Source organism: Dermacentor andersoni, chromosome 8, assembly GCF_023375885.2.
Source record: "Dermacentor andersoni chromosome 8, qqDerAnde1_hic_scaffold, whole genome shotgun sequence".
Classification (NCBI taxonomy): Eukaryota; Metazoa; Arthropoda; class Arachnida; order Ixodida; family Ixodidae; genus Dermacentor; species Dermacentor andersoni.
This window is the reverse complement of record NC_092821.1, coordinates 127,792,016-127,818,787: the sequence shown is the minus strand read 5'-3', so window position 1 is coordinate 127,818,787 and position 26,772 is coordinate 127,792,016. Positions and strand designations below refer to the sequence as shown.

At 46.9% G+C, this 26,772-nt stretch overlaps 2 protein-coding genes across 2 annotated transcripts; both read left to right on the top strand.

Annotated features, from left to right (window-relative positions):
* Positions 1 to 760: 760 nt before the first annotated feature.
* On the top strand, positions 761 to 14,738 carry LOC126526008 (uncharacterized). Its single transcript, XM_055067620.2, has 6 exons — positions 761 to 1,081; positions 3,870 to 4,181; positions 6,738 to 6,926; positions 8,777 to 8,971; positions 10,783 to 10,977; positions 14,534 to 14,738. Exons 2-6 carry the CDS (start codon positions 3,936 to 3,938, stop codon positions 14,729 to 14,731), a joined length of 1,023 nt encoding a protein of 340 aa, XP_054923595.1. The 5' UTR covers positions 761 to 1,081; positions 3,870 to 3,935; the 3' UTR covers positions 14,732 to 14,738.
* Positions 14,739 to 20,613: 5,875 nt separating this feature from the next.
* Positions 20,614 to 26,448, top strand: LOC126525583 (uncharacterized). Its single transcript, XM_050173513.2, has 3 exons — positions 20,614 to 21,762; positions 22,263 to 22,508; positions 25,114 to 26,448. Exons 1-3 carry the CDS (start codon positions 20,642 to 20,644, stop codon positions 25,412 to 25,414), a joined length of 1,668 nt encoding a protein of 555 aa, XP_050029470.1. The 5' UTR covers positions 20,614 to 20,641; the 3' UTR covers positions 25,415 to 26,448.
* The last annotated feature ends 324 nt before the right edge of the window (positions 26,449 to 26,772 follow it).

Here is a 26,772-nt window from a genome sequence, read left to right as displayed (position 1 = left end):
TTCACAATAGTCACAACTCTATAGTGACGGGGTAACAACAGCCGATACAGAACCTGTGGAATAGTACTATTGCACAGGTTCTGGTTTTGTGGTACCGCTGAAAAGCGTTGGACTCGTGATCATGGAGTCCTGGGCTCAAATTACATTCTGACAATCTCCTTATGTTCGGTTTTCACGTTGCTGCATTGTTAATTTTTCTCGTTTGACTTCTGCCGTACTTGTTCTTTTTCGCTAAGCTTGTCCACCACGTCTGACACGGAGGGCTCCATCCAAGGGGAGTGAAGCAGCCCGCTGCTTAGCCCAAGGTTAGCGTGAAGGACTCGTAGGTAGATGCAGCTTTAGCGGCCGCAGACCAATGAACAATGTCGCGTTGTTAGGTTGTTACTGTGCACCCTAGTGAGACAGGCCAAGCACTGGTTAGCGCAACTCTGTGCAAATACCGCACGACACAATAAATACGGGACCCTTACTTTAGCATATATATACGGTGAGGTGACCCGTCATAATAGCGTATGCACTATTATGATGTATCCCATCACTTTAGTGGGTGTCCAATATACTAGTGAAAATTTAATCAATGGATGTCCCAAGAAGATAGGACAAGGTTGAGATGAACTAAAAATACAATAAAATCTACATTTGTTTCATGATTCTCAATTACGCGAAAAAGTTTTTATTCTCGCTGTTAAGGAATATATTGTTCGAAACGAGATATCATTAGAACATTTTGCCTCTGCCACTCGTTCCCTGGTCGGTTTTTTCTTCCTTAGTGTATGCGCCATAGTTGGAAATCATCATCATCAGGAAGGAAAAGAAAAGAAGATCGCTTGCGGCGCGAGCCGCGAGATCACACCTTCTTTCTCTCGTTCGAGCTAAATAGGCGACAGCTTAGCGTCTGCTTTGACACGTCAGAACTAGACTACAAGGCCACAAAAGGAAGACATCCGGACGACAAAGTGCTGCTTTCGTAGGCGTACAAACCCTCTCAAAGTGCCGTCGGAGCTCGGGCTGTGCAGTTGTGCCCGCCGCCTCCACCGACTGACTGGTCAGCTTACGGGTCCGCTCGAAGGTCTTGCCGAAGGTAAGCGCGCTGGGGACTGTGGGTGCGATGCCTTAGTTGTAGAACCAGAAATAGTGTTGCACAACACTGTGTGCCTAAATGTATGTGAAAAGCAAAATAAGCTGCATAGACGTCAGAACAGCCAAAATGTCGCAGAGCTGTCACGTCGTCTTTGTCGGGTATTGGCTGAAGTAATGCTTTTGTGTCTGCTTCAGCATCACGGCACTACGCCACTGCCAAGAACGCTCCACAAGGCTGGCCATTAACCGAACGACGCGAACGGTACGAGCCAGTGGGCGCTGCGAGTCACAGCGGAGTAGGTATATAAAAACGCGTGGCGATTTCGTGGATCAAGACAGTGGTGTGTCGCCAGACGCAGTAGGGAACGTTGTAGCGGTAGCAACTTCGCTGGCACACGAACTATTCTATGTGGCAGCCTGAAGGGCACCAGCGTGTGGTGTCTTGCTTTCATTGGCCTCATAGTACTCTAGTTTTATTTTCGCACGCATTATTTTCCTTAAAAGAACACTAAGTAGTATGGCTGTATTAGTAAATTAGGTTCCTACAATGCAAAAAAAAAAAAAAGTTACTGTTGCCGTGACAGAACACATTGTGAGGCCAGAGACGACGCAAGAATGACAGACGGGTGGTGGCCATGCCTTCTCGGGTCGCCTTTTCGCTCTTGAAGTTCCGCTCTAGTTAGCTGTGACGTCATCAATCTTGATGGCATCTTCTCGAACCTAGTTAATGGTTTATCGCTAAAGTTTTATCACTAAAGTATTTCATGGCTATGGTAATTATTTATCGGTAGCATTGCTGGTGTTTCGCCAAGTTTGGCCTTCATATTTTCTTCCAGTTATAAACGGCTTTCCCCAAAAATAACGGAAAGAGAGATTTGTAAGATTAATTTATCGGTGCAAACTGATTCAGTATTTATCTTTAGAGTTCCTTTAATCGATCACCTCGCATATCACGAAATGTAGCATGCTGCGACAGATTCGCTATCTTTCTGCCATCTCCGGCATGCTATAGCAACGGGCTATAAGCTGCCAACGCGCCTCTTCTGACCAGAATTCTAGCTGATCCTGGCATTAACGTTCTCCGTGAATCACGACAAGGAACCAGGGCCCGAGTTAACAGATTTTCGTTCGGAAGTGGTCTTCGCCATCAGCGGCGGTCTCTTCTAATAATATGGCCAGCATCAGGATTGGCTAGGATATGCTTTTGCGAACAACTAAAGCGCAAGAACATTTTGTGAATATGGGCCCAGGGGAGCTATAGTGATGGCTGAGCTGCGATGTTGTTTTTCATTTCTGAGGCATCTGCGACAACACATTAATGCCTTAGCTCAACGCCAGAGTCTACGTTGCCTGGTGTCTTCGTGTTGGTGTCTAAGCTGCAGCTGTTTGTGGCGACGAAGGTAACAGAGTTGATGCGTTGGCCGAGTATGTTTGATGGTGTCATTGTACCGACGGAGCTGCAATTTTGAGAGCGTGATGCAGAGATCTTACTGCTAGTTCACGAACCTCTTGGATGAAAAACCCGTAAATTGCCAAAGCACTGTTTTATAGGGTACAATATTTCGTACAAAAAAAAGAAACCAGGTGATAAAATTCAACGAGGTGTTGGCTTCGGCTAGTTGGTTAGTTTACATATTGGAAACAGCGCAACAGGCACTGGATGAGCGAGAAGATGACAGAAGTACTTACCGGAGACAGAAGGCTTTGATTTCGCGCAACGTGCCGGGAGAGTTGTTTGAACAGTAATTTCATCGCAGTGCCAGCATCATCAAATAGCGGGTGCTACAAATCATTTTTGCAACTCTGCTAAACCAACACTGAAGTTATTACCTTAGAATCCACCAACTTTTCCCGTAGGTCTGATAAATATGCGTCTGTGAACGGCTCATTCTTCTTTTTTTATTCTCGTTTGACCTGTGGCACAAAACAGGTGGGGCATTTCATAATTACATGTTGCCACGTAGCCGGACGACGAAACGGAACGTTTTATAACCAGGCAGCTCAGATGTGGTGATGGCGCCTATAACCTTGGTGCCGGAGCGGGGCACTGTCGTTGGAATATTGAAGCATAATTTAAGAGATTATTTAATATCCCACGGCGCTGGCGTGCTAACGGCGGCCATTTTCACACCAATCCCGTCAAAGGGGTTCCTCTGCGGGGAAAAAAAAAACGTGTTCCTTAAGTGATGTCAATGAGAGATGTTTGGTATTTATCGAACTTGGGGCTTATAAAGGTTCTTATGTTACACTTGTTTTAAAACACATTAAAGAAACGTCTAAGTGATACAATTAGGTCTCCTTATATTTAGTTGATATTTCGAGACTGTATTGTCATTGATCGACAGCGCGTAGCTAGACACTGTTTTAGATTCTTGCCACTTGTAAATTTTTGCAGCTACTTTAGAGCGTGGGTCCTGCACTCACCTTCTATGTATGCGCAGCACTGTTGCATATTGTGGCAGTACATCGCTGGTTCTCTTGAATTAGTCTAGAAAGGGTCTACGGCGTACGCAAATGCATTCGTGATATTACGGCGAGGATTTAGGCTACTTAGACGTTGCCCCACTTTGAAGAGGTACTAACATTTGCTAAAATTCCAGCTGTGTATTTAATGGTCATATTTTTCCCTATAAAAGTAAAACTAGACCTAGCAACACTGCTCCCAGTGAGCGCTTGGCGAGTAATCTCCACCACGTAAATGGCGCTCCCCTTGTTCCCGTATGCCCTTCATTGTTTGCGCCAAAGCGATCCTATTTATGTTCTACTCAGCAATCCCAACCTAATCGCAGGGAACTGGAAGATCGAGACGGCTTCTGGAAATCTTAGGTGCACCACACTGGGGACTTAAAACGAGAATGGACCCAAGGCTGAAGAAAGAGGGTTCGGAACGCGACCACGAGGTTGTCACCCCAGGCAGCCCTTCTACCAGAAGTCTCAAAGGCGTCTCGGACCACTGCTCGATGGACGCGACCCGGAGGCACACGTCCACGCTCGAAGAGAGCTCGACGAGTCAGTCTCAAATTTATGGCGCAAGAAAGGAGGCAGCTGTATGCCAAAAACCGCCGCCCCCGTTGTCTGAGGAAACCCAGATGCCGGACAAGGTGAGAACGGTTGAAATCTGGGCTGGTGGTACATACGTGAAGGAAAAAACCAGTCAAAAAACACAAAGGACAAGAGGAGAGGTTCACACCACAACGACCAGTCGTTGTGGTGTGAACCTCTCCTCTTGTCCTTTGTGTTTTTTGACTGGTTTTTTCCTTCAAGGTGAGAACACTGGGCAGTACAGAGGTTTAGAAGCAGATCATGTACGGCATGGTACAAACCTAAATGGGACGCCTAGTTGGCGATTTTCTATCGATTGCCAGTGATGCATGAAGCAGGTATACAGGGAGTGGTAAGAATAAAGACGGCTTGAACGGGCTTAAGTTGTTTTGTTAGTTACGGCCACCTGAAACGAACAAACAACGAAGATATGAGCATAGGAGAGGCAGTCCTTTATCATTGAAACCCTTCAACATTGATTGAGCGGTTGTTCACCGCTAGGCCACCGGGTAACCGTACTCCCGCCAATTTTTCTGGGTATTACTAGAGTGTACTACACAGGGAGCGTTGGTTCAGCGTGGGCTCCCCACTGAAACGTTTTTTATTGAAATGTTGGTGGCGCCACCGTTGCCTTCACCAGTACATGCGCGTATAAGCGGCCCCGTGTGCAGATGGGAGGCGTGTCACGTTTGAGACCCTAACGCAGCTGCATGGAACTTCGGCAGGCGTTTCACTACTACTTGGACTTGCGCTACTCGGTGGGGGAAACAGTGATTTTACTCCCCACCAACGTGTTGTAAAGGAAGTGGATAAATGGCGACGCAAGCAACTCAAGTGATGCAAGAATGACGGTGCGTCGAGCAGACGACAGGGACCCGGTTCGCGAGACCGCCTTAGCCAATGGGCGCAGCCGAAACAGCAGGAGCTTCAGGATGAGGCGATGGCAGCGCCGCCGCAATTTCAGCGTGTTTGCGTCACTCTCGAGTCTCGGCATTTACCATGGCGTCAGCTGGACCCACTCCCTCATTCTAGTACACTATATAGCATGAGTATATGTATACAAGATTATCCATGATGATGATTATCATCCTGATGATGCTTATGATTATAATGATGACAACGACGACGATGATTTGAGTATCTCGTTTAAAACAGAGCCGTGACTTATGTCACCAAGCCTACCTATAAGAATTTCTAATGCAACTATCTTTGAATGCCTTTATACTGCCTTACTTTATACTCCCTTCCTTTGTACCTCTTCCTTTATATTTCTTCCTTTGTATCACCCACATTGCAGCCTTACTTTACTATTTACATAGTCGTTTCGCTCGTTATCCTACCGTCCGTAAGACCTAAAGCTAAAGTAAAGCCTGCTGCTCTAACATTAATCGCTCGATCGATATCCTGACAGTGTAAGTTAGTGCCACTTACGGCCATACCAGCGACGTAAAACATTCATTTAACTGCAGCCACCCGCCGTGGTTGCTCAGTGGCTATGGTGTTGGGCTGCTGAGCACGAGGTCGCGGGATCGAATCCCGGCCACGGCGGCCGCATTTCGATGGGGGCGAAATGCGAAAACACCCGTGTACTTAGATTTAGGTGCACGTTAAAGAACCCCAGGTGGTCGAAATTTCCGGAGTCCTCCACTACGGCGTGCCTCATAATCAGAAAGTGGTTTTGGCACGTAAAACCCCATAATTTAATTTATAACTGCAGCCGTCACGTATAACACACATTTAGGAGCAGGTCAACAAGCCATTTTGCGCTATCGCATGGCATCAAGGCTGTAAAAGGCTACATTTCAGTCAAAACAAAGTTAATTTCCTCATGTACTTTCCTTGGCTTCACTTTGTTTGCCTAATGTGGTTCTTAATAAGAATTTCAGGCTATTTATATGCACCTCATGTTACACAGCACAAATAGGATGTCAAGGTCTGTATATTTAAACAGTTAAGCCTCATCAATAGACCCATTTTCACATTTCTCTAGGTAATCGGCACTCTCTACAGAAATAACGGCGAACATCGCACCACCTTAGATAAGTTGGTTATATTTTTCTTATGTTGGATGGTAGCGCCAACTGTTATTAAAACACACAGGAACACTACACCTAATTTCAGCTCCAAGCTCTAGGATACAGTCGCAATTTTTCGGCTGTTGTAGATTTTGCTTGAATCGGGGCAAACGTTGGCGTCACGTTGTTGGAAGCTTTATATCAAGCACTGTTTATCAAAATTACAGTTATTTAGGCCACATTCTCATGTTTGGCATGGAGCACCGCTTACCTCTGTGAAATGCACCTCTGTGAAATGTATTATGCTTAGGATATACCAGTGGCTACGCTTGCCAACAGTCCCTGATTAGGCTTTGCTGTAGTGTACCCTGTCTTGTGCAAAAATATGCCATAGTGAGAGGCTGGGGGTTAAATGTGACCATGTGGACTTCTTTAACGAGTGCCTAATTCTATGCATGCCCGTAGCGTTTTTACATTCCGCCCCCATCGCAATGCAGCCACCTCGGCAGGGAGCACCTTCATGCTCATCCCGCCGCTGTCAATGAGCAGCCCTGGTATGTCTTTTCTGACTTTCATTAAAGGCCGAACACTTTCCTTCAGCCATCGCCGCAGAAGGATTCAAAGGAAGCCGTCAAGGACAGCGCCGAAGACGCGCCGCGTCTGGACCCGCGTGAACCATTGCCAAGGCGAGCATCGCTAGACCAGCACATATCCAAGGGCGAAGTGGTTCGCACCGAGACACCAGTCCGCTCCTTGTACGACGTGGCTTCCTATGATGCTGCAAATGTTGTGAGTATCTGGCCGTTGTGCTCCTTACAGAATTCTTAGGCATTTGTGCCCTGAAGTTTATTTTTTCTACCCAGTTCATGCAGCACACACACAGGAGTGAATCCGGAAAAAACTTCTGTTTCGCAAGTGCTCTTTGCCATTCGCCAGCCGTCTGCACTAAAGATGTAGCCACCGTCAGAATTCGTTGATTTTTCTTTCTTGCGAAAAATTCTTGAGCACATGCCTCCAGGCCCTTGTGCTTCAAGGGCTCTAAGGAGGCAGTAGTGCTCTGGCATTTCTTATAATCGGGATATATTTTACCTATCGTATCATTCTTTTTATATGCATCTAAATTTTCATAGTACAAGTCATACGTCATCGCCATAATTTTATCATACAGATTTTACGCACTTTAGAGCGTATATTTTAAGGCCTCTTTACAGCCACCTCACACCAACTTCATAGCAATCATAATTACACCGCAAACTCATTACCACAGACATGGCGCTCTTTGGCCACACCTGGCCCTTGCGCCATAAAACTCCACACATCATCATCATCGAAAATTCTTGCCTAAGAACTTTTTGTTAATACAGGCCCAGGTATCTCATTAAGCAGGCAGTAAACTCCAGTCCTGTGTTAGCCGAACGAATCCACTGTCTCCAAGTCAAGGTAGTCATTATGACACAAATGGAGCAATAAATATGGGGTTACGTGAGAAGCCTCAGCTTGGGTCCAGCGTTTCGACAAGACGGCTTGAGTTCGTCAGGGTAACAATTTGCGCAATTGTTTTCCGGACAAAGTCGTTTTGTCCAAACGTCTGCTCCAGGTTTAGTAAGGCACCTCTTTTCAGCCCGCTGTTGGCCACTCGAAGGCTCCATCTTTCCCATCTCATTTGTACAGTGGAAGAATAGTACGACGAGAAAGCTTGAGCAGGCGCGCGTCATCAGACTTTGCTAAGCACCATGTCATCCTCAACGATGATATAGAGACCATGCAAAGCTGCTGAAGCTTACGTTTCGTTCCAGGCCGCCACCCTGCGGCTTGAAACCCACCAGCCCCAGCGGTATTCACGTCTCACTGCTACGAACACACCCACCAGAACTCAGTCCACGCGTCACGCGCACGTCCTCGCTCTTGTGAAATCTGTAACATAAAAAAACTGTAAGAGAACTTATACAAAAAAATTTCACAGTCCAAAACCACGATCTGATTGTGAGACACGCCTTAGCGAGGGACTCCAGAATAATTTTGACTAACTGGGGTTCTCGAACGTGCCAGCTAGATTTCAGTACACGATGGTTCTTGCTCTTCGCCGGCATCTAAATACATTGTCCACTACCGAGAGTGAACCTGGAAACTCTTCCTTAGCAGTGCATCGTCAGAACTCGCACAGGCTCAAGGCACAAACAAAGGCCTGACATGTTCGAGTGTCATCCGTTTGTTCCTCAAGCTCCATCCTCCCCCTTCGCCAGGTACATAATGATTACCTAGGAACAAGCCCAACCTGCAAATTCCAATCAATGGGTACAATAAAGCACACCCAAATGACAATATGCAAGTGGTGAGACTTGTTTGGCATACCCCATACTCTTTTGTTAACTGTGGTGTTAACAACTGCACTGTTGATTGGCACTGTTAATATCGCAGCAATGTTACGACTGATTTTATTTCCATATTCACAAACCTGACTGCACATAACTGAGAAAAAATAAAGTATAGTGCTGTTATACATATTCAATAACGCAGAAGCTGCTATAGCTCAATTTTTGATGTTACCGATGTTTTGTAGCATCCCTGTCTCTTTGGACTGATCAATAGCGCCGTTCCCGCAAAATGATGTCGTTTGATGATTTTCTTCCCATGGCCAGGAAGATGCCCTGAGGGCCAAGAAGGACTCTCCTCAGGCAACAGAGCTCATTGCCGAGCAGCCACAAGTCGACCCCCGCGAGCCCCTGAGCAAGCGTGCCTTGATAGACAAGAGCGTGTCTCTCGGCGTGGTCATCCCTACGGAGCACCCGCCTCACCCTCCTATCGAGGCCATTACCCAAGCTATCGACACAAATGTGAGTGCACATCTAATTGCGGGGAACGAACACATCAGTCGTCTCCCTCAGTTATTGTTATTGCGCAATTATACCGCGACTGCATAAAATAAATTGTGGAGTTCTTTATTACGTGCCGAAACCACGATCTGATAATCAGGCATGGCATAGTGGAGGACTCGAGATTAATTTTGACCACCTTGGATTTTTGGCATGCACCTAAATCTAAATAGACGGATGCCTTATTTCTTGAATTTCCCCCTCATCGAAATTCGGCAGCTGTCGCCAGGATTTGATCGCGCGACCTCGTACTTAGAAGCGCAACACCAAAGCCACTAAGCAACCACGGCGAGTGTGACTGCAGAGCAACTATTTACGCAGCACCTATATTCAGTTACCACCTGAAAACTAGGTACCAGCTCTTCCATCAACAAAACAGCATTAGCTGCCCTCTGTGCCTTTGAGCTCGAAGACCTAGTTCCCAAGAGAGTGTGATTCGTATTAGCGAGTGCCGTCGTCGAAATGGGCGAACGTAATTGGCTGACGCCTTCTCGCAGGAATAGTGTTCAGCGTGCCTTTTTTGCGTTTTTGCTTGAGTCAAAAGCGGGCGCCGGAAAGGGTACCATTGAAAGGGGCATGCTCCGCGTCCGGCTCCAATACGCAAATTTTCTAGCAGCATGAATTTTCTAACTGCGTATCTAGTGGTCTTGCACAGCCAGTATGAAGGTTGCGCAATTTCCCAAAGTGGATTAACGCATCTGGCTCGATGATTAGCACCTCCCGGAGACACGGTGGCGACTACGCTCTGCCGCTGTGGCCAATGTTTTGAGTTTCACTCACAATAATTGCTACAATGCTCGCATTGTACCTCCTTGAGGTATGGGCTGCTCTGGTATACTAGGCAGACAGAGACACTCCAAGGCAAAAAGTGTCGAGGCAGCAGAGACAACAGTAGAAATTTTGATACTGTGCAGACTTCCTTTTCGCCTTCATTTTTGTGTACTGCTTTTGAAGAACGCGAGGAAGGCACTGAGAGCTGAACATTTTTCGAGGAAAGTACAGAATGTGATTCGCCAACTAAAAAAGAAAAAGTAGAGCGAGAATTTCGTTAGATGGAAGTTAAAGTTGTCGTTGACCTGACTGTAAGATATTTATGAAGATGGAACCCCTGTGAAGTCCCCGCAAAGGAGCGTGGTAGTTTTCAAAATCCTCGTCCTGACTGCTAACTAAAGAAGTGGAGCATGGAACCAGCCACTGTCTGGACGTCCCACTTCTAAGCAAAAACAATCCATATCGCATTGAACTCTTTTAGGCACCGATTAATTCTGTCCAGTGGACATTTAGTTTCACGACACTATTTGTACTTACAGGATCGTGAAAAGCGTACTGCGAACGCATTAGGAATTTTCGGTTCTTAATTGTGTTTTGTCAAGCTTGCAGAAAGTTGACTCCATGCAAGAACTCTCTACAGAAACGCCAGCTATGCGAACATCAATTGCTTCATATCTAGCGTATTTAGAAAGCACCCATACAGCCACTTCAAATCTGTACTGAATGTAAGACATACTGAAAAACAACGAAAGAAATGAACCCGCTACACATTAAGACATACCGACACCGAAAGTAAACATCCGACCGTGTATCTTCCAACTCGTTTTATCAAAGCTCCTTACAAATTTAATTCAAACTTGAATGCTGCATTATGTACGCTACACTCAGGTGAATAACCAGCATTGCATTTCACACGTATACGTCACCTTTGCCGGTTTCTGTACAACTAGCTTCATTAAACCACACGTGCATGTCCTACACACTATTCTGTCTGCTTTCAGAAAGACGATATTGGTGCCACGGCACAAGTGCTCCGCGGAGTCGAAGACATTGCGGAGTCGCTGTGCGTCGACCCTCGCGAGCCCATGAGTAAACGGGCCTCGATAGACCAGAACATCTCTCGCGGCGAGGTCGTCCCCACCAAGCCGGCGCCTCACTCACCCATCAGGACCGAGCCCGCTACTGATGTCGGCTATGTGAGCACCACCTGAAATTTCTTCAACGCTATACCGAAATCGCCGGTCTGTCCCTTGTGTGTTGATTGTATCGAAGGCGCGAAGAGACGCGCACTGATATCGAGACACAATAAGCTCTTCACTGTGTGTCCTTCTGGGCACTTCAACTCCAGGAATCAACTCGCCCAACTGTCGACCATTCTGCTTCTTGTTGACCGTTGGGTCGTAGTACTCCGGTATAGCACATAATATATCGGAGCAGCGCTGTTTTAAGACCATGCTATCGGGCTAGTTGTAATTTTGGATCGTAGTGAAGACTAGTTAAGCTATTCATTATGCAAAAAAGAGGTGAGGCGTGTAGACAGGACACAAGAGTAGAGAAGTGGATAGCACGAACGCCGTAGGGGAACATGGAAAAGGCTCAGAGTACTAGAAATGAAGCTTATAACGACAGAAAGCTGAGCTAGTTGGTAAGGATTCATTATGCAAAAAACCACTTCTCTACTCTTGTGTCCTGTCTGCACGCCTCACCTCTTTTTGGCATAATGAATCCCTAGCAACTAGCTCAGCTTTCTGTCGTTCTAGTTAAGCTATGCCGAACGATACGACAGAAAGGAAAGACAGGCTAGCGTGAGCCGAATAAAAAAAGAACACAGGACTAGAGCCGGTCTAGCATGTCTTTTTGCCCCGCTGCTTTCGTCCAGGTTACGCTGCGTTGCCACCAAGTATGAAGCAACTTGCCCAAAATGTCTGCATTTTCTCAGCTTTTCTTTCTTTCTTTCTTTCTTTCTTTCTTTCTTTCTTTCTTTCTTCCTTTCTTTCTTTCTTTCTTTCTTTCTTTCTTTCTTTCTTTCTTTCTTTGTTGAGACTACAGGTGGTTAATTGAGCTTGCCAGGAGCGGAGAAAATCCTGCTACCCCGTACTAACCCGCTACATTTTTAAGGCCATGTAGCAGTTTATGTGCGTAAGGCATGGCCACTACGTTACTCTTACGTTTTTCAACGCCCTCACTAACTTCTGCAACTTTAAGAGCACATTGAGGGTGATTTTCCCGGTCGTAGAAAAGCGAGCGAATGTTAGGTGTGTAAATACCGCTGTTCTATGTGAGGTCAAGCATGTTCATGAGTTTATATCATACAAAGGTAATGTTATGTACGCCTTTTCGCTTCCTTGGGGCCCAGTATACAAAGGCCAGACAGGCCGGTGCACTAATGTTAGGCTAAGGGCATGCTGATTAGGTTTTGTCAATTAAGAAAAATTATTATACGCATGTTGCATGCATTGTCGTGTCTGTAAGTGCTAGCCTCTGTTCGCCTTAACCTTTATTCAGCTTAAGCAAAGGCATCAGTGCACGAAGTATAAAACCCGCTACACATGAAGACATTCTGACACCGAGAGTAAACACCCAACTGTGTATCTTCCAACATGTTTTATCAAAGCTCCTTACAGATTTAAGTCAAACTTCAACAATATTCATGGAACGCTAAGGTGAAAAGGAACGGGCGCACTTTGATAACTCGTTTTGTAAAGGGTACTGGTGGAGAGACTTGTTGCTTTTAATGCATAATTTTGTTACTTTATGTGGGTTAGCTTATTTTGGCTGAGTAAAACATAGTTGCGAGTCAGCCATTGTTCCATTGCCTCCTTCGTCTTTGTGTGTTGCACGTCGTGCTGTTAAAATAAGACCTCCCCCTTCCCTACAACTGGCCTAACTTTCTATAGTATTACACTTTCGTAACTGCGGGGTATCCAAAAATTTATTTTCACTGTAGTGTTTCCAACCTGATATTGACTGAGTGAGTGTTTTGGCATGCTCGTAAATTGTTTCCTTTTGCTTTATAATTAATGTCTGTCCTGATACTGGAACGTCACGCTTGATTACACTACTAAATGCTAAAGTAGAATACGTTAAGTTCACTGGAAAATACTAATGAAATGCACTCAACAACCTAGAGAATGAAATCTCAACTGCCAAAGCGTCTGCAACAACATATATCAACATGCTTCTGCAACAACTTGCGAAATCTCTCTTTGAATTTCTTTTTGTTATTGGCTGTATTTGCTACAGTAATGCACTGCCTAAGATAATGTTAAGTAATAATGTGTGCGCACTCGTTGTTTTATTTTTATTCAAGCGATAAATTCTGCTTCTGTTCCGAATGCATAAAATACGTCTACGGGCTCTTCTGTGTTACAGTATATATTGCTCTTTTTTTATTAAATGATATAACAGCTTTCTTATTTCCACGCGACACCCTTTATTGTTAGCATTGCAAGTTTGAACACATGCGGGGTACTATGTCGGGCGAGTTAGTGCATCGATCATAATATGGTGTCCTTTATAATGTTGTCCACTTTTTTCTTCCGTATGTTGTTTTACATTACACCACGTTACCATTACTAGCTACGCACGCCTGCCCTCTTGTTATTGTGTATGCTGCGGCCGTGGGCCAGTCAAGCTCGTTTTAGCTTGTACTCGCGTTCCATTCACCCTTCTGAGTTTTAGACGTTTTGTCTTCCACACGAAAGCCTCGTTCGCGAATAACTGACTCCTCGGAATGACGAGTGCAAATATATCTTAGTACAGGACTTAGGCATCACGGGTATACAGGCGACAGAGTGTCATTGTGCCGATTTACAGCTGGCGATGGCTCGTGATTCAGCTGGTGGCTCAGCTAGCGATGGTTACAAAAAACGCTGAATTGCAACGATGGCAACCTTCTGCCTGCATACTGTACATGAAGATGCCTATATATGGTCGGGCACTAAAACGTACTTACGGTACATTCGACTGGTCGCTCTCGAGCACTCTCGCGGGGTAGTTTGCATTCGAATGGTCGGAATACAGTGCCCGAAACACATTCGCCTTGGTCATTCAGAGTGCCTTGCTCGAGCTCAGTGCACCCGGACGCGTTCTCCCTTTTCAAGGTGGGAGCGTGGCCGAGATTCGATGGAGTTCCGATCATGTGATTGCTCCGATTGCTCTGGGTGCAGCAGAACGTTTTACTCGAGCACGCTTTCTCTTGTTCCAATGTCAATAGGCCTCCGAATCGGTGCCAACCGTGTCTTAGCGCGCTAGCAACGAGTTGAACGAGTTGATGTGTATAATTATTCACTTACTCTTTAACACTATAGCTGAATAGAATAGCCTAGGCCCGCAAGCTTTCAGTGGTACAACTTTCGTTAGTTGTATTTATTATTGTTTTTCTCTCGTGATGTTTGTTGTTTTCATCGGGGACAGATTTTACTCTATTATATATGCATATCTCAACCTGTAACAGCCCGTACACGCTTATAGTATTCTAAATTAATTAGTTAATGCAATTCGCCGTTTTTAACCGTTAGTGTCTATGTGCGAGGCTTCCGTGCGGAAGCCGAAATGTCTAATACTTGTTAACAACACTTCGTTGGTCCGATCTTCTTGTTCGCCTTGTCACGAATCGACTACACTGCCTGGTAACACGTCAAGCTATCAGTCTCGTTACTGCCATAAAAAATAATCCCCGTCTATCCTGTTCTATCCAAAGTTCGCAACTATAATGTTCAAATCGGTGCACATTTTCTTGTCTGTTTATAGAATGACGCTGCCGGTGTAGACATTGCCGAGGATTTGCCCGTCGACCCCAGGGAGCCGCTCAGCAAGCGAGCATCGATCGACCGTAGCGTCTCCTCGGGCGTCGTGATACCGACCAAGCCCGCGGCCCACTCTCCGCTCAGGACCATCTCCGGAGTCAGTGTCACCAAAATAACCCTGCTTCATCCCGACGAATCATAATAAAATAGTGAGAACGGAAACAAAACGCGAAATTTAATCACCATTTTCACACTACCCTGTTTCCATATTCTGCTTGAATGAAGAACATAACTCTTGATTAAACCTTAACCCTAAAAGAGAACACTCTAATCACTATGATAGCGGTGGCCGCAGTCGTACGTCATCGAATCTAACGTGCCGAGTACGTCCACTATTTTTACTCGAACCGCTGTTCATTCGAAGGTGTATAAGATCACTTATGCAAACGCACGTTCGAGAGTGCAGGACACTACTCACGTCTCGCACCATCGGATCAGACAAGACTCTTTCGGTAACTATATAGAATCAGTGACAATACTGTAAAAAAATTATTATGCAATAGGCGCGTTTTGCGCCTAGCAATCACTCAATTACTATGTGGTGAAAAACGCTCTCCGGCAAAGTGTAAAACAATACACTTGTATGACAGTATTGTGACACTTGTGACAGTATTGTGACATCGCAAGCCATCAGTAACCGAAACTTAAGGATAACAAGAGCGTTTCAAACAACGCTAGGGATCACGCAACGATTGTTGGTTGGCAAAATGGTGGGAATATAATACAGAAAAATTAGCCGTGTTGACCAAAATATCAAAAATGATTGGGTGATTCATTCCACTTGGACAAGTGGTATCAGGCAGGTCATGCTATTCGTAAAGCAGGTAATCGACAGTGTATCAGTCTAACCTAACGAGTGTCATGTAAAAATATAATCGAGGATGCGCAGAATCCGGCGGAGGTTGCGGTGAGCTTGGTTGAGATAAAATTTTTCGGCAACTAAGAGGGATCAGGTTATGCGAGGCCAAAGCAATGAGTAATTTCACCCGTAGCAAAGGTTGTTATCTTCTAGCACGATCTAAGTACTCTCCTGGCGATAAGAATAATATCAACCTTTCGATGCCGATTGTTAGTTTTTTGTGGTACAGCGCTAGCGTCAAGTTACAGTGGCATGTTCCAATTACGGCACGGTTCTCTGTCGTATAACTATGGAGACCCAAGCATTGTTGCACACTGGAGGAAGACTGCGCCGCCTCCCTGATTTCTTCACGTTCGAGACAGCATGACTCTCATACTAAAGTAGAGCCACTTAGTTGATACTAATGAAACACTCTTTGTAAAGAAATATTTTATTTACCTGGAGGAAATGATTGGTTGCAAGCCAGAAACACGAAGCGCAAAGTGTTCCCCTTTGAATTTCAAGCCCAAGCGTCAACTCCGTTCCACCGTTTGGCATCACAGATTCCAATATAATATCGGAAATCAATTGTGGGGTTTGAAGTGTGAAATGAACACCAGGCTTCTGAGAGACGCTGTAGTGAAATGGCAGGCCTCCGGGTTAATATTGACCATTATCGGGATTCAAATTGTCACAGCGCCACTCGGGAGTTGTACTTAAATGTAGAGCAGACTAAAGATGAGCGTTGGCTTCTACTGCGAAATTTCTATAACCATCGAGAAAATTATACGTCTATGTATTTCTACGCTGTAATTAAAAGGGCTGGTGTTCCGCAGGGATGATTTGTTTGTCAGGTAGACACATGATCAAACACTGAAATAAGCTTTAGGGGCCATGGAAAACCTTAGGACCCGTGTCGTCTCTGTGTGTCCCTCGACGTCTGAAATTAGCACACTCTTGTGTTCGACCACGCACAGGGTCGGTCATTGATCGCGTACTTGTACAACTGCAAACAGTGACCAGAGTTAACATTCTCGAGGGCTCAATCTAACAAACGAAAAAAGTAATTTCAGTTGCTATGTAGATTATTCTTTCCTTTCTGCAGAAGGACATTCTGGGTGCCATAGAAGGAACGCTTCAGGGAATAGAGGACATCGCCGAGATGCCGTACGTTGACCCTCGCGAGCCTCTCAGCCAGCGTGCCTTGATAGACCGTAGCATATCCTTGGGCGTGGTCGTCCCCACCAAGCCAGCGCCTCACTCACCCCTCAAGGCTATTCCCACAGATGACGCCACGGTCGTAAGTTCCTTCGAACTCGATTGTAATCACTTTTCTACTGAGAACCTGTGTCATAATATGTGGTGCCAGTGTAGCAAGTTGCGATCAAAGCACGTGTTCAGTTTTGCTTACGTTGCCACCCTAACGGCTTTGATGGATGCTGGCTTGCAATTTTGGATGGGCGTACTGGCCTTTTGAATTTTTCATCAGGACATTCCCCTGTATTTTTCTTTCTGGAGGGAAAGTTGAGGGACAACGGCGCTGGTATTATTATTATTGTACCCCTTCACTTACTGGTTCCCGTTTATTGCGAAATAAAAAGAAAAATACTCCCGCACACTGAGATCATCGCATGATTACAAAACAGATAATCAGCGCCAATGAGTAAACAGAAGGTAAGACTAGAAACACCTGCTTTGATGTCGACAAGGTGAAATCGACGACGATTCAAAGCAAAATGATGGTTCCAACTACGTTATCTTTTTTTATCTCGTAATAAACTTTTACTTGCAAGTTCAGCGCCGTGTTTGCCGTCTCGGTTTAATCTCTTGCGAGGCGCACAACAGCGAATCTATACAACGCCACCCAATCTATAAAAAAATAATAATCTGAGTTTTTTTACGGGCCAGAACACGATCTGATTATGACGCCCGCCGTAGTCGGTGACTCCCTATTAAATTGGACCACCTGCGCTTTAAGAAAATATTACACAGTTTGGCGCGTACCTTGATCCCAAACAATAATCGTCATCCGTCTTCCTTGCGTTTCCTTTCTGAAAACTCTGCGATCGCTACTTTCCTTTCAAGAATGCAATGTCAAGCTGGTAACGCGCATGCATTCCATGTCCTCCAAGTACCAGGAGCGCCGCTTCAAAGAGATGGTACTCAAGATAGATTTTTGCGAACAAGATAAGCCCTAATAGGTGGAAACTTTTCATATGTAGCGAGGGTCTTTTATATGCACTACATCTATGTACACGAGCGTTCTTGCATCACACTCTTACTGAAATGCGGGTGCCTCGGCCTTTGCCCTATTTTCTGTCCTGTAGCTTTGTAGCTGGTTTACTACCGGTTAAAATGTCTATGAATATGGATTTGTGGGCTGCTGGCATGAGCGAAATGACCGCAAAAGGAACACGAATCATGAAGCGATCAAATTAAGAGTACACTAATGCAAACTAATAAGTGGATGAATCGACAATATGATGAACTACTCCTTTATAAAAGAAATATGGCGAAGTCCTCGTAGCAACACGGGCTTACTTGTCGCAGAATTGCGGTCATGACGAGCCGGCTGCTGACCCACGCAAGCCCATCATTTGCCGAGCGTCGATAGACCAGTGTCTCTCAAGGCCACATAATCCCGACCTCGCCGTCTTTGAGGTCTCTGCATAGTTTCACCGACAGCGCTGTAAGTTTTTCTGTACCTTCGGTGAATGAATTGAGGGGTGAAGCTTCGACCTCAGAAGAACCTAACCACCTGACCAACTTTGTGTTTATCTGCGGTTGCTTGACCCTGTCCCGCTGAGGTTCCGTGTCTCCTGTTCAGATGGAACCATCTGAGCGATGACGACCGTCTTGATGACGACCGACCCACCAGCTCATATCAGCCGGACTCATTAGTCTGGCTCTGGATACCTTCCGCCAACCCCGGCCTTTCTTCTAAACTCCTAGCCAAGTACGGCGGTCCCTACTGCGTCGTGCAACGGACATCTCCTGTCATTTACCTTGTCGAGCCACTCACGCCTCCGTGGAAGTCAGACGGTGCACGTGCAGCCACTCAAACCTTACTGCGACCCGGTCGTCCTCTCCGCCCCTTGAGTCGCCAGGATGGCGCCCCCTTCTCCGGGGGAGAAGTTGTAGCGAAGAAGACAGGCGTGGGCTTCAGGCGCATCGTCAACGCCTCACTCGAGAACAGAGCTCGCGCTGGGTGCCCGACGTTTGATCGATAGGCCTGCCTGTATATCGTGTAACGTTCTGCCTTGTTAATTAAACTAACTTACAATATATATATATATATATATATATATATATATATATATATATATATATATATATATATATATACATACGAACTCTTAATTGATAACCGCATTGCTTTACGGGCTATTCGATTCTTTCACTAATCCAGGGCCTCACGTCCCGCATTTCTAACCGAGTAACGAGAGAGAACAGGACAGGTTACTTTCTGGACGTGCTCTATCACAGCTTCTATTGCAATTATATTCCAAAGACTGGAAAGGATTAACCGCTGCACCGCCTTTTTTTCTGGTTCGTTCCATCGCCGTGCGAGCAGAGTCAGCCGAGCGCCAGTGCTCCGAAGGCGTACCAGCGTCACTACAAAGAGGGCGCCGCGTCGCGACCTCTGCTGGGCGCTGCGCTCGGCGTGGCGGCCCTGGCTGTGGTCGTGCTGTCCGTACTGGCAGTGCACCACGTGCAGAGCCCGATGCACACGGCCCCCGACGTCTGCGACACCGAAGACTGCGTTGAGCACGCGCGGGCGATTCTGGCAACCTTGGACGAGTCCGCGGACCCTTGCGTCGACTTTTACGCGCACGTCTGCGGCCGCGGTGGCGAGTGGACGTCTGGAAGCAGGGACAAGCTGACCCACACCTACAGGCGAGATGTCATGCCCGCCCTCGGCGATCCACAGGCGAGTCTGAGTGGAAGGCCTAACGCTCGTAGCTCATCGTAGTCACTCATGGGCACACTCATCTGTACCTACTCATGCTCATCTCAGTCATGATTTGCGAGTATGAGCGACAAGGGGTGTGAGTGGAGCTGTATACGAACGGGAGAGAATGCTGTTGAATGTGAGCGGTCGTGAATGTGCGCAAGAGTGAGTGTGAGGGAGCGCGAGGGTAGTTTCAGAATGAGTTAATGTACGTTAGTATGACTTGACGCGTGTATTAACGCGAGTGAGTGTGTGCCGGTAAGCATCAGTGCCATGGGCGTGTGTAAGAACGCGAGTCAGTGCCGTTTCGAGTGAGTGCACATATCAGTGCTGGTGAGTGGCTGTGAGTAAGCGTCCACTAGCTTATTCTTCCGACCAACACTAGCGTTTACACTCTTAGAACTAAGGGAGTCCTTGCACTCCTTTTCTTTTCAATATGCAACAACTACTCTAGAATTTAACATCATTTCGATAGTTCCTATAATTACATGGAATGCAGTCGCATTTACGATGAAACAAGTCTGTTGCTAGATGAAAATACACGAATTTCAAGCGATTATAGACCCAGAAAAATCCGTAAGAAGTTTGAGCATATTTATCTAGCCTAGCAGGACGAATAATAAAGCGTACAGGGACAAGAATGACAAAGGAACTGCTAGAATATCGACTAGCCTTGTTCTTTTTCAGAAAATAAATAGAAAATGTTCATTAAGAGATATTGCAGCAACACGTGTTTTTCTACGGTATACACAATAGATTTGAAGATTTACGATATCTACTGCACATATCGAGGGGCTTTATCTGTGTGACTATTATATCTGTTTCCTCAATGCACAAGAAAACCATGAAATGAAATATCTAGACTGTATTCTGACAGCCCACAGTATAAAATATCTGCACTGCATTTTCCGGATATTTTCATTTACCAGTGACCTTTTTTTTTACCTATATGACTCATATGTCCTTCCTGTAGTCCACTAGTTGACACACGAGCGATTCTGTCTTTTGGTCAGTCTGCTATGAGAACGCGTTTTATGAACCTGAGCCATCTAGCACAGCTCGTTATCCCACAGAAGTTAGGATTGCGCAAAGCACTGCCATCGACGCTTTCGGTGTTCGTTTATTGACAACTTCAGAGTGCGAGAGAGTATATACGCTATCTATCTTTTTCGTCTCGGCGCGCTTTGACCGCAAGCTCTGCTTCTTTTCTTTTTTGCGCGCAGGCCCTGCTCGCCGGTGAGACGATTCCTCCTGTGGCATCCATGACCTTCACTGCTCTTAGGCAATGCCTAGATAGGGGCAGAAGCTCGAAGGACGAGAACTTCGGGGCGTTTATGCGCAACCGGCGAATACCGTGGCCGCTTTCCGCGGTTACTTCCGGCCAGAGCGCCGTGCCATCTGACGTGCTCGACGTTCTGTTGGACCTCGCCGTCAACTGGAGGGTGGCCCTGTGGTTCGACGTCACCGTGTCGTCAGCTTTGGCGCACGACGTCGCCCCCGTCGTAATCATCGGCGAACGCGGCGACGTTCCCGCGCTTCTCGTGGAGCAATTGGAGAAGCTCGACGACGCGGCTTACGACGACGTCGCTAGGAAATTGTCCGGGTTTCTGAGCAGTGGCCGAGTCACCCTGGATGGCGTGGCGCTCCAAGAACTGCGCCGCGACGAAGCAGCCTTCAGGAAGGTCCTGCTTGGCGGAGACGACGAAGACGAACCGTTCGACGACCTCGTCCCGCTGAGCTACGTCACCGCCGTCTTCGGCAACGGTGCGTCTTCGGCCGAGTGGGCGAGACTTTTGAACAAACACTTGAACAGCGCCGTCAACATTTCCACCGACGCGAAGCTGCTTATAATGAACGAGCCGCGATTTGCGAAGATCGGTGGCCTGGTAGACTCGATGCCGACGTCCAGAATCCTTAACGTCGTTGGGTGGACGTTCGCTTACTCGTACGCCTGGATCGTGAACACCGACTTCGACTTCCTGTCGTCGAGTACCGAAGGCCTCTCGGAGTACATTCAGTGCTTCGTTGTGGTGCAGGAGTCGTTCGGGATTGCACAGGCGATTTCCCTCTACAGGAGCGCGTTCAGCCCGTACGAAAGGCAAGGCGTGAACGCCGCGCTCAGCTGGATGGCGCTTGCCCTGCTCAGATCCCTGCGGGGCTCGCCGAGAATCACAAAATCGACGAAGACGGAAGCACAGAGCAAGATCTACTCGCTGGCTTCGTCGCGACAACTGTGGCCGCCCGAGCCTGACTTGCAAGGAGGCACGATATACGCGAACTTCTCCAGGGCTGCCAAGAATTTCTTCGAGACGTGGCTCGAGTCCAGGAAGGCCCTGAGGGCGACGCTGGCCACCCCGTATTATGACAGCCTAATGATGTCCAGGTGAAGATCTCTGATTATTGCTTGAATTAAGGATGTTCAACTATGTGTATCCTTTAAAGTTCTCGTTTAATGAGCAGGTACCCACAAGGTGTACCTTAAAGTTTATTGTGAAAGATTTAGTCTTTTAATTTTCAGTCGTGTGGTTCACTCAAAGATGCACCATTGAAACCTCTACACTCCACATTTATCTATATATTCGCCAATAAATGCGAAGTGCCGTTTTCTGTTTATAGTGCCTCCAAGTCTGGCACCACCAACACAAATAATTCACTGCCGCGGGGCCACATGCAAAATCCATTTTTAAGTATTACCATTCGTCGCACCCACCTCTTTGCGTTCAGTTTGTCTTCAGAGCGACAATTAGTGGACTTTCCTGAAGCCACGTGCTATCGTAAAATTTGCATATCCGCATATTTGTAACCTACCCCTTCGTGCTCAAGTTTAAGCTTTTTGGTCCCTCTTATACGCTCGAATAAATATTCCCACGCCATCTCTGACAGGTATCGCTGGCCCTCGGGAAGCGTACTCTACCTATACGCATTGAACGAGCTTCGCCTCAGCCTGACCGCCCTGTTCCCGCCGTCATACCGGCACGGTGGATCGGCCGTCATGACGTACGCAGGCCTCGGGTTCAACTTTGCCAGGCAGGCACTGCGTTCAGTGGACCTGCGTCGACGCGCGCTGGACGCAGCAGGCCGCGACACCTCGTGGTGGCAGCCGGGCAAGCCGGGAGAAAGCCCCTGCAGGTCAGCAGCTGTCGAAGAAAAAACTGCAACGAAATCTTGGGCCGCGTCAAGAAGTTTGGAGCTCGCTCAAGCTTCGCCGTTAAGAGTGGAACGCGATAACGTTCAAAGGCCCCTTACTGCTTTTCATGCTTCCCGGCAAATGCAGCTTATGTAACCGTAACATTTACCTTGAAACGCTGGCTTCGAACGCTATGCACGAAGGCGAGCTTTCTGGTAGAAACGCGGCCTCTTGCATGGGTCGATCTGCTCTTATTGTTGAGCACTTTTAATATTTCAGTCTGAGAAGTGCTAAAATAAAGGACATGCGCTGTCGGTTTTTTTTTTTTTTCATTACATTTGTGGGCTGCCGTTCTCAAAATTCCGAGGAATAACTTTGTAAAGAATGAAATACAAGGTATGAGCAACTTTGATGGTAGGTGGTGGTGGTAACAACTTTATTTCGTCAACAGAATCTACTTTGTTAACTTTAGTGGGCTGCCAGGGTGCGTGAGGTGGCCGTCCGATCAGTTCCTCTAGTGCCACCTGTTATGGTAGTGAGGCCCTGTCTGTCGGCGACTTCCAAAGCCCAGCTGACGGCCTGCAGTTGAACCGCTGGGTCCGAGCTGGACACCGCATCCTCCCACTCTTGCTCGTTAGAGAGATGCCATTCTCTTTTCGGTTTTAGATTGTCGCAATCGAATAAAATGTGTTTTAAATCTGTCTTTGTGACCCCGCAGAGCTTACATTCGGGGGTGTAGACTCCTGGGTAGGCCTTGGAGTATATATAGGGGTTGGGGAAGGTGTTAGTTTGTAGCTTCCGCCAGGTCACTTGTTGATGTTTATTAAGGCTTTTTTCCGGCGGCGGGAGCGTCTTTCTGTTGTTTCTGTAATGTGATCTCGTGGTAGGTGGTCAAAGTCTCTCTGGCCGACCTCAGGACCGGCTCGCCCACTGCCCGGTTGACGAAACCTCGGGCTAAGTTGTGGGCCGCCTCGTTCCCAGGATGCGACGCGTGGGCTGGAACCCATATGATTCTAATGGGTCTGGCGTTGAAATTTTGCGGTTTTAGTATTTGTTTGGCGGGTTTGTGGACCCTTCCTTTTGCAAAATTTCTAACGGCTGTTTTCGAGTCGCTAAAAATTGTGTTGGCTTTAGTCCTTATAATGGCTAAGGCGATGGCTGCTTCCTCCACCTCGTGTGCCTTTTTGCTTCGCACAGAGGCGGCTGAGATTGGTTTTAGGTCCATGCCCATGACGCCTATCGAAAAGGCATCGTGATCACAGAGCTCTGCAACGTCCGTACAGACTGCCTCCTTATAGTTTGAATATTGCCTATGGAGGGCTTTGACTCTCGCCTTCCTCCTTTCTTCGTGGTGTTCGGGATGCATGTTTTTCGGGATTGGATCTATTCTCAGATACTTGTGTATGTCTCTAGGCATTTGCACGGCATCCGTCCCTATGCATTCTTGGCTGATATCCAAGGTCCTTAGAATGTGTCTTCCCGTGGGTGTTTTTGTTAGCCTCTCGTACTGTGCGATTCTGTGCGCCTCAACTAGCTCGGGAAGCGTGTTGTGTATGCCTAACATTAGCAGCCTTTCTGTTGATGTATACTTAGGGAGATGAAGGGCTGCCTTGTACGATTGTCTTATGAGGCATTCAACCTTGTTCTTTTCCGCTGCCTGAAGTTTGATTTGATGGTAGAGAAGTGGTTCGGCCAGTGCATCCTCTCTCCGATTCCGCTCTCAAGAGGGCTCCGAATCTCTGATTACCGAGTTGTAGCACGGCAGGAATCAGCCCAGTGTAGCATTAGTGCGACTATTTTTGTGAATTGTTTTTATTTCATTTGATTAAGGTGACGTCATCGTATGTAAGGTTAATTTAATTCTGTGATTTGGCGTGTAAAACTCACGATCCTATTACGAGGCACGCTGTAGTGGAGGACTTTAGATTAATTTCGACTCCCTGAGGTTTTTTTACCGTGCGCCTAAATCCAAGTGCAAGAGTATTTTTTTTTCATTTTGTCTTTATAAATTTCGCCACAGTTTCAAACTAATTTTATTGGCTTGTTGCGAGTTAAATCCAAATGACATTGAGGGAAAATGCCGTTCCTACTGAACAGCATAACGGGCTCGAAAAAAATTAAATTATGGGGTTTTACGTGCCAAAATCACTTTTCTGCTTTTGAGGCACGCCGTAGTGGAGGACTCCGGAAATTTCAACCACCTGGGGTTCTTTAACGTGCATTTGAATCTAAGTACACGGCTGTTTTCGCATTTCGCCCCCATCGATATACGGCCGCCGTGGCCGGGATTCGATTCCGCGACCTCGTGCTCAGCAGCCGAACACCATAGCCACTGAGCAACCACGGCGGGTGTAACGGGCTCGAGCCTATGAAAATAAATGAACAGGGGTTTTAGGGCAAGATGTCCAAATCGACAGGCTTTGTAGGAAAATACCAATTGGGTAAACGTAAAATGTGACCAACAGCACGCTTGGCATCCTAAGGCTTGATCAGCGAACACTAAGGTCCTCAGCGAAGTGCCCCCGCCGCGGCTGCGGAATCGAACCCGTAACCTCGGCAGCAAAACGTTACGACCCCTAAGCTATACCGTGGTGGGTGTACGCGCAGGTTGGACGTTGCCGGGTCTGTCGCCGAGCGCCGCTGGGTCGCCGACCTCTTCACCCTCGATGTGGCGTTGGCCGCCATGGAGCTCAGCTCGGAGGGGAACCCGAACAAGCGACCCCTGCGGCTCAAGTCGCTCGAGTCACTCACGGCCTCGCAGACTTTCTACGTCAGCTACTGCAGCCACTACTGTGCAGAGCCCGACGGCCGACGACGGTGCAACCTGGCCATGAACGGCTCCGAGTTCGGCACATCGTTCGACTGTCACCCTGAGCAGCCAACACCACAGACCTGTGTTTTCGTCTAGAACAGAAATCGGTGTTGTCCGGTTCATCGAATTCGCTGTTGTGGTGTCTTTTGCCGTTGATTTGTCGTAGGTTGGTGAGACTTATAGTGCATCGCTGAATAATCGGGTAGCTTAATATAACGGTTTTTTTCACGTGATTGAGCCAAGTTTAATTATCGTCGCGGCCGATATAATCGTGACGGCTGACACAGAGTTAGCAATAGCAAAGTGGCATTTTTTTTTTTTGTCAGTGGTTGAACCGAGTCACTGGGGCAAACATAACATAAGGTTATGCAGTACGCAGTTATGCAGTCGCAGTGGTTATGCAGTTGCAGTACGCCTTCGGCGCTCTGTCGGTGTCACGGTCGCAAGCGACGAGAGGCGATGTCCACAGGATGTTTTGCGTATGCCGCGCCCAGCTATGAACAAGAGCTTAAGTATAACCCGCAAATCAATACTTCACAATACATCGAAGTCGAAGTAACGACGAGTCAGTATTCATTGGTCTGCGGCCGCTAAAGCAGTGTCGACCTAGGCAACCCTTTCGACGACTGTTCCTGTGTCTGGGGAAGCGATATCGCTCGAGCTTTTGTCGAGTCCGTATCCGGTCACAGTGTGGTGAACATAGCGCGAACATTTGCCTAGTTCTCGTGTAGCGGGCACCACAATAATTACTACTTTTTGCTGGGCGCTAACTTACCTGTGGGGTAAAATACACTCGAAACTACATTTCCATTTTTTTTTACATCACGAGAAAGATAGACAAACTTTATTGTTCCAGGCGGACAGCTGAAGTATTCCAGTTAAACCAGTCGGACAGTCTGACTAGTTCAACTAGAATACTTCAGGTGCCAATTTGCTTACAACGGTGCCCAAGATTACGGCTAAAGCTCTCGAACACAGCGCTGCAGGGCGCAAAGAAAGTTAACGCCACAGTATTTGCGAATAATTGTCTCGGGCTGCATAATATCTTTCTCAATCGTGTGCCCGTCTTGGTATACCTATCTCGAGACCTGAGCCAGTAACACAATAAATATTAGTTTATTTTTCTTGAAGCACGCAGTTCAAGCTCTCTGAACGGAAAATGTGGACGGATATGCAAAACAAGAAATAGCGATAAATAACAGAAGAAAGAAAGCTTAACAGGTTTCATATCGGTAGTGGCAGCCGACAAAAGTAAGAGTAGTACTTGTGATGCCACAACTGTCCTGGTGCGTCCTGCTCCAGTCCTTGTGCAGGGAAACCGTGCTTTGCGCAACTTGAACTTGAGAACCGTCAAATGGCTACCGCTGCACTGAGTGACGGGAAAGCCGTGCTACTCCGACTCCGTGTTGAAGTTGAAGTAGCCCTGCGACTGCTCCAGGATTTCGTCGAGCTTG

What these genes read in the sequence shown, in the direction of transcription:
- LOC126526008 (XM_055067620.2), top strand. Translation starts at nt 3,936, where the DNA reads ATGGACCCAAGGCTGAAGAAAGAGGGTTCGGAACGCGACCACGAGGTT. An exon ending in CCCAAGCTATCGACACAAAT is followed by an intron (nt 8,972 to 10,782) that starts GTGAGTGCACAT and finishes GTCTGCTTTCAG; the next exon opens with AAAGACGATATTGGTGCCAC. An exon ending in CCGCTACTGATGTCGGCTAT is followed by an intron (nt 10,978 to 14,533) that starts GTGAGCACCACC and finishes GTCTGTTTATAG; the next exon opens with AATGACGCTGCCGGTGTAGA.
- LOC126525583 (XM_050173513.2), top strand. Translation starts at nt 20,642, where the DNA reads ATGACCTTCACTGCTCTTAGGCAATGCCTAGATAGGGGCAGAAGCTCG. An exon ending in GACAGCCTAATGATGTCCAG is followed by an intron (nt 21,763 to 22,262) that starts GTGAAGATCTCT and finishes CATCTCTGACAG; the next exon opens with GTATCGCTGGCCCTCGGGAA. An exon ending in CCGGGAGAAAGCCCCTGCAG is followed by an intron (nt 22,509 to 25,113) that starts GTCAGCAGCTGT and finishes GTGTACGCGCAG; the next exon opens with GTTGGACGTTGCCGGGTCTG.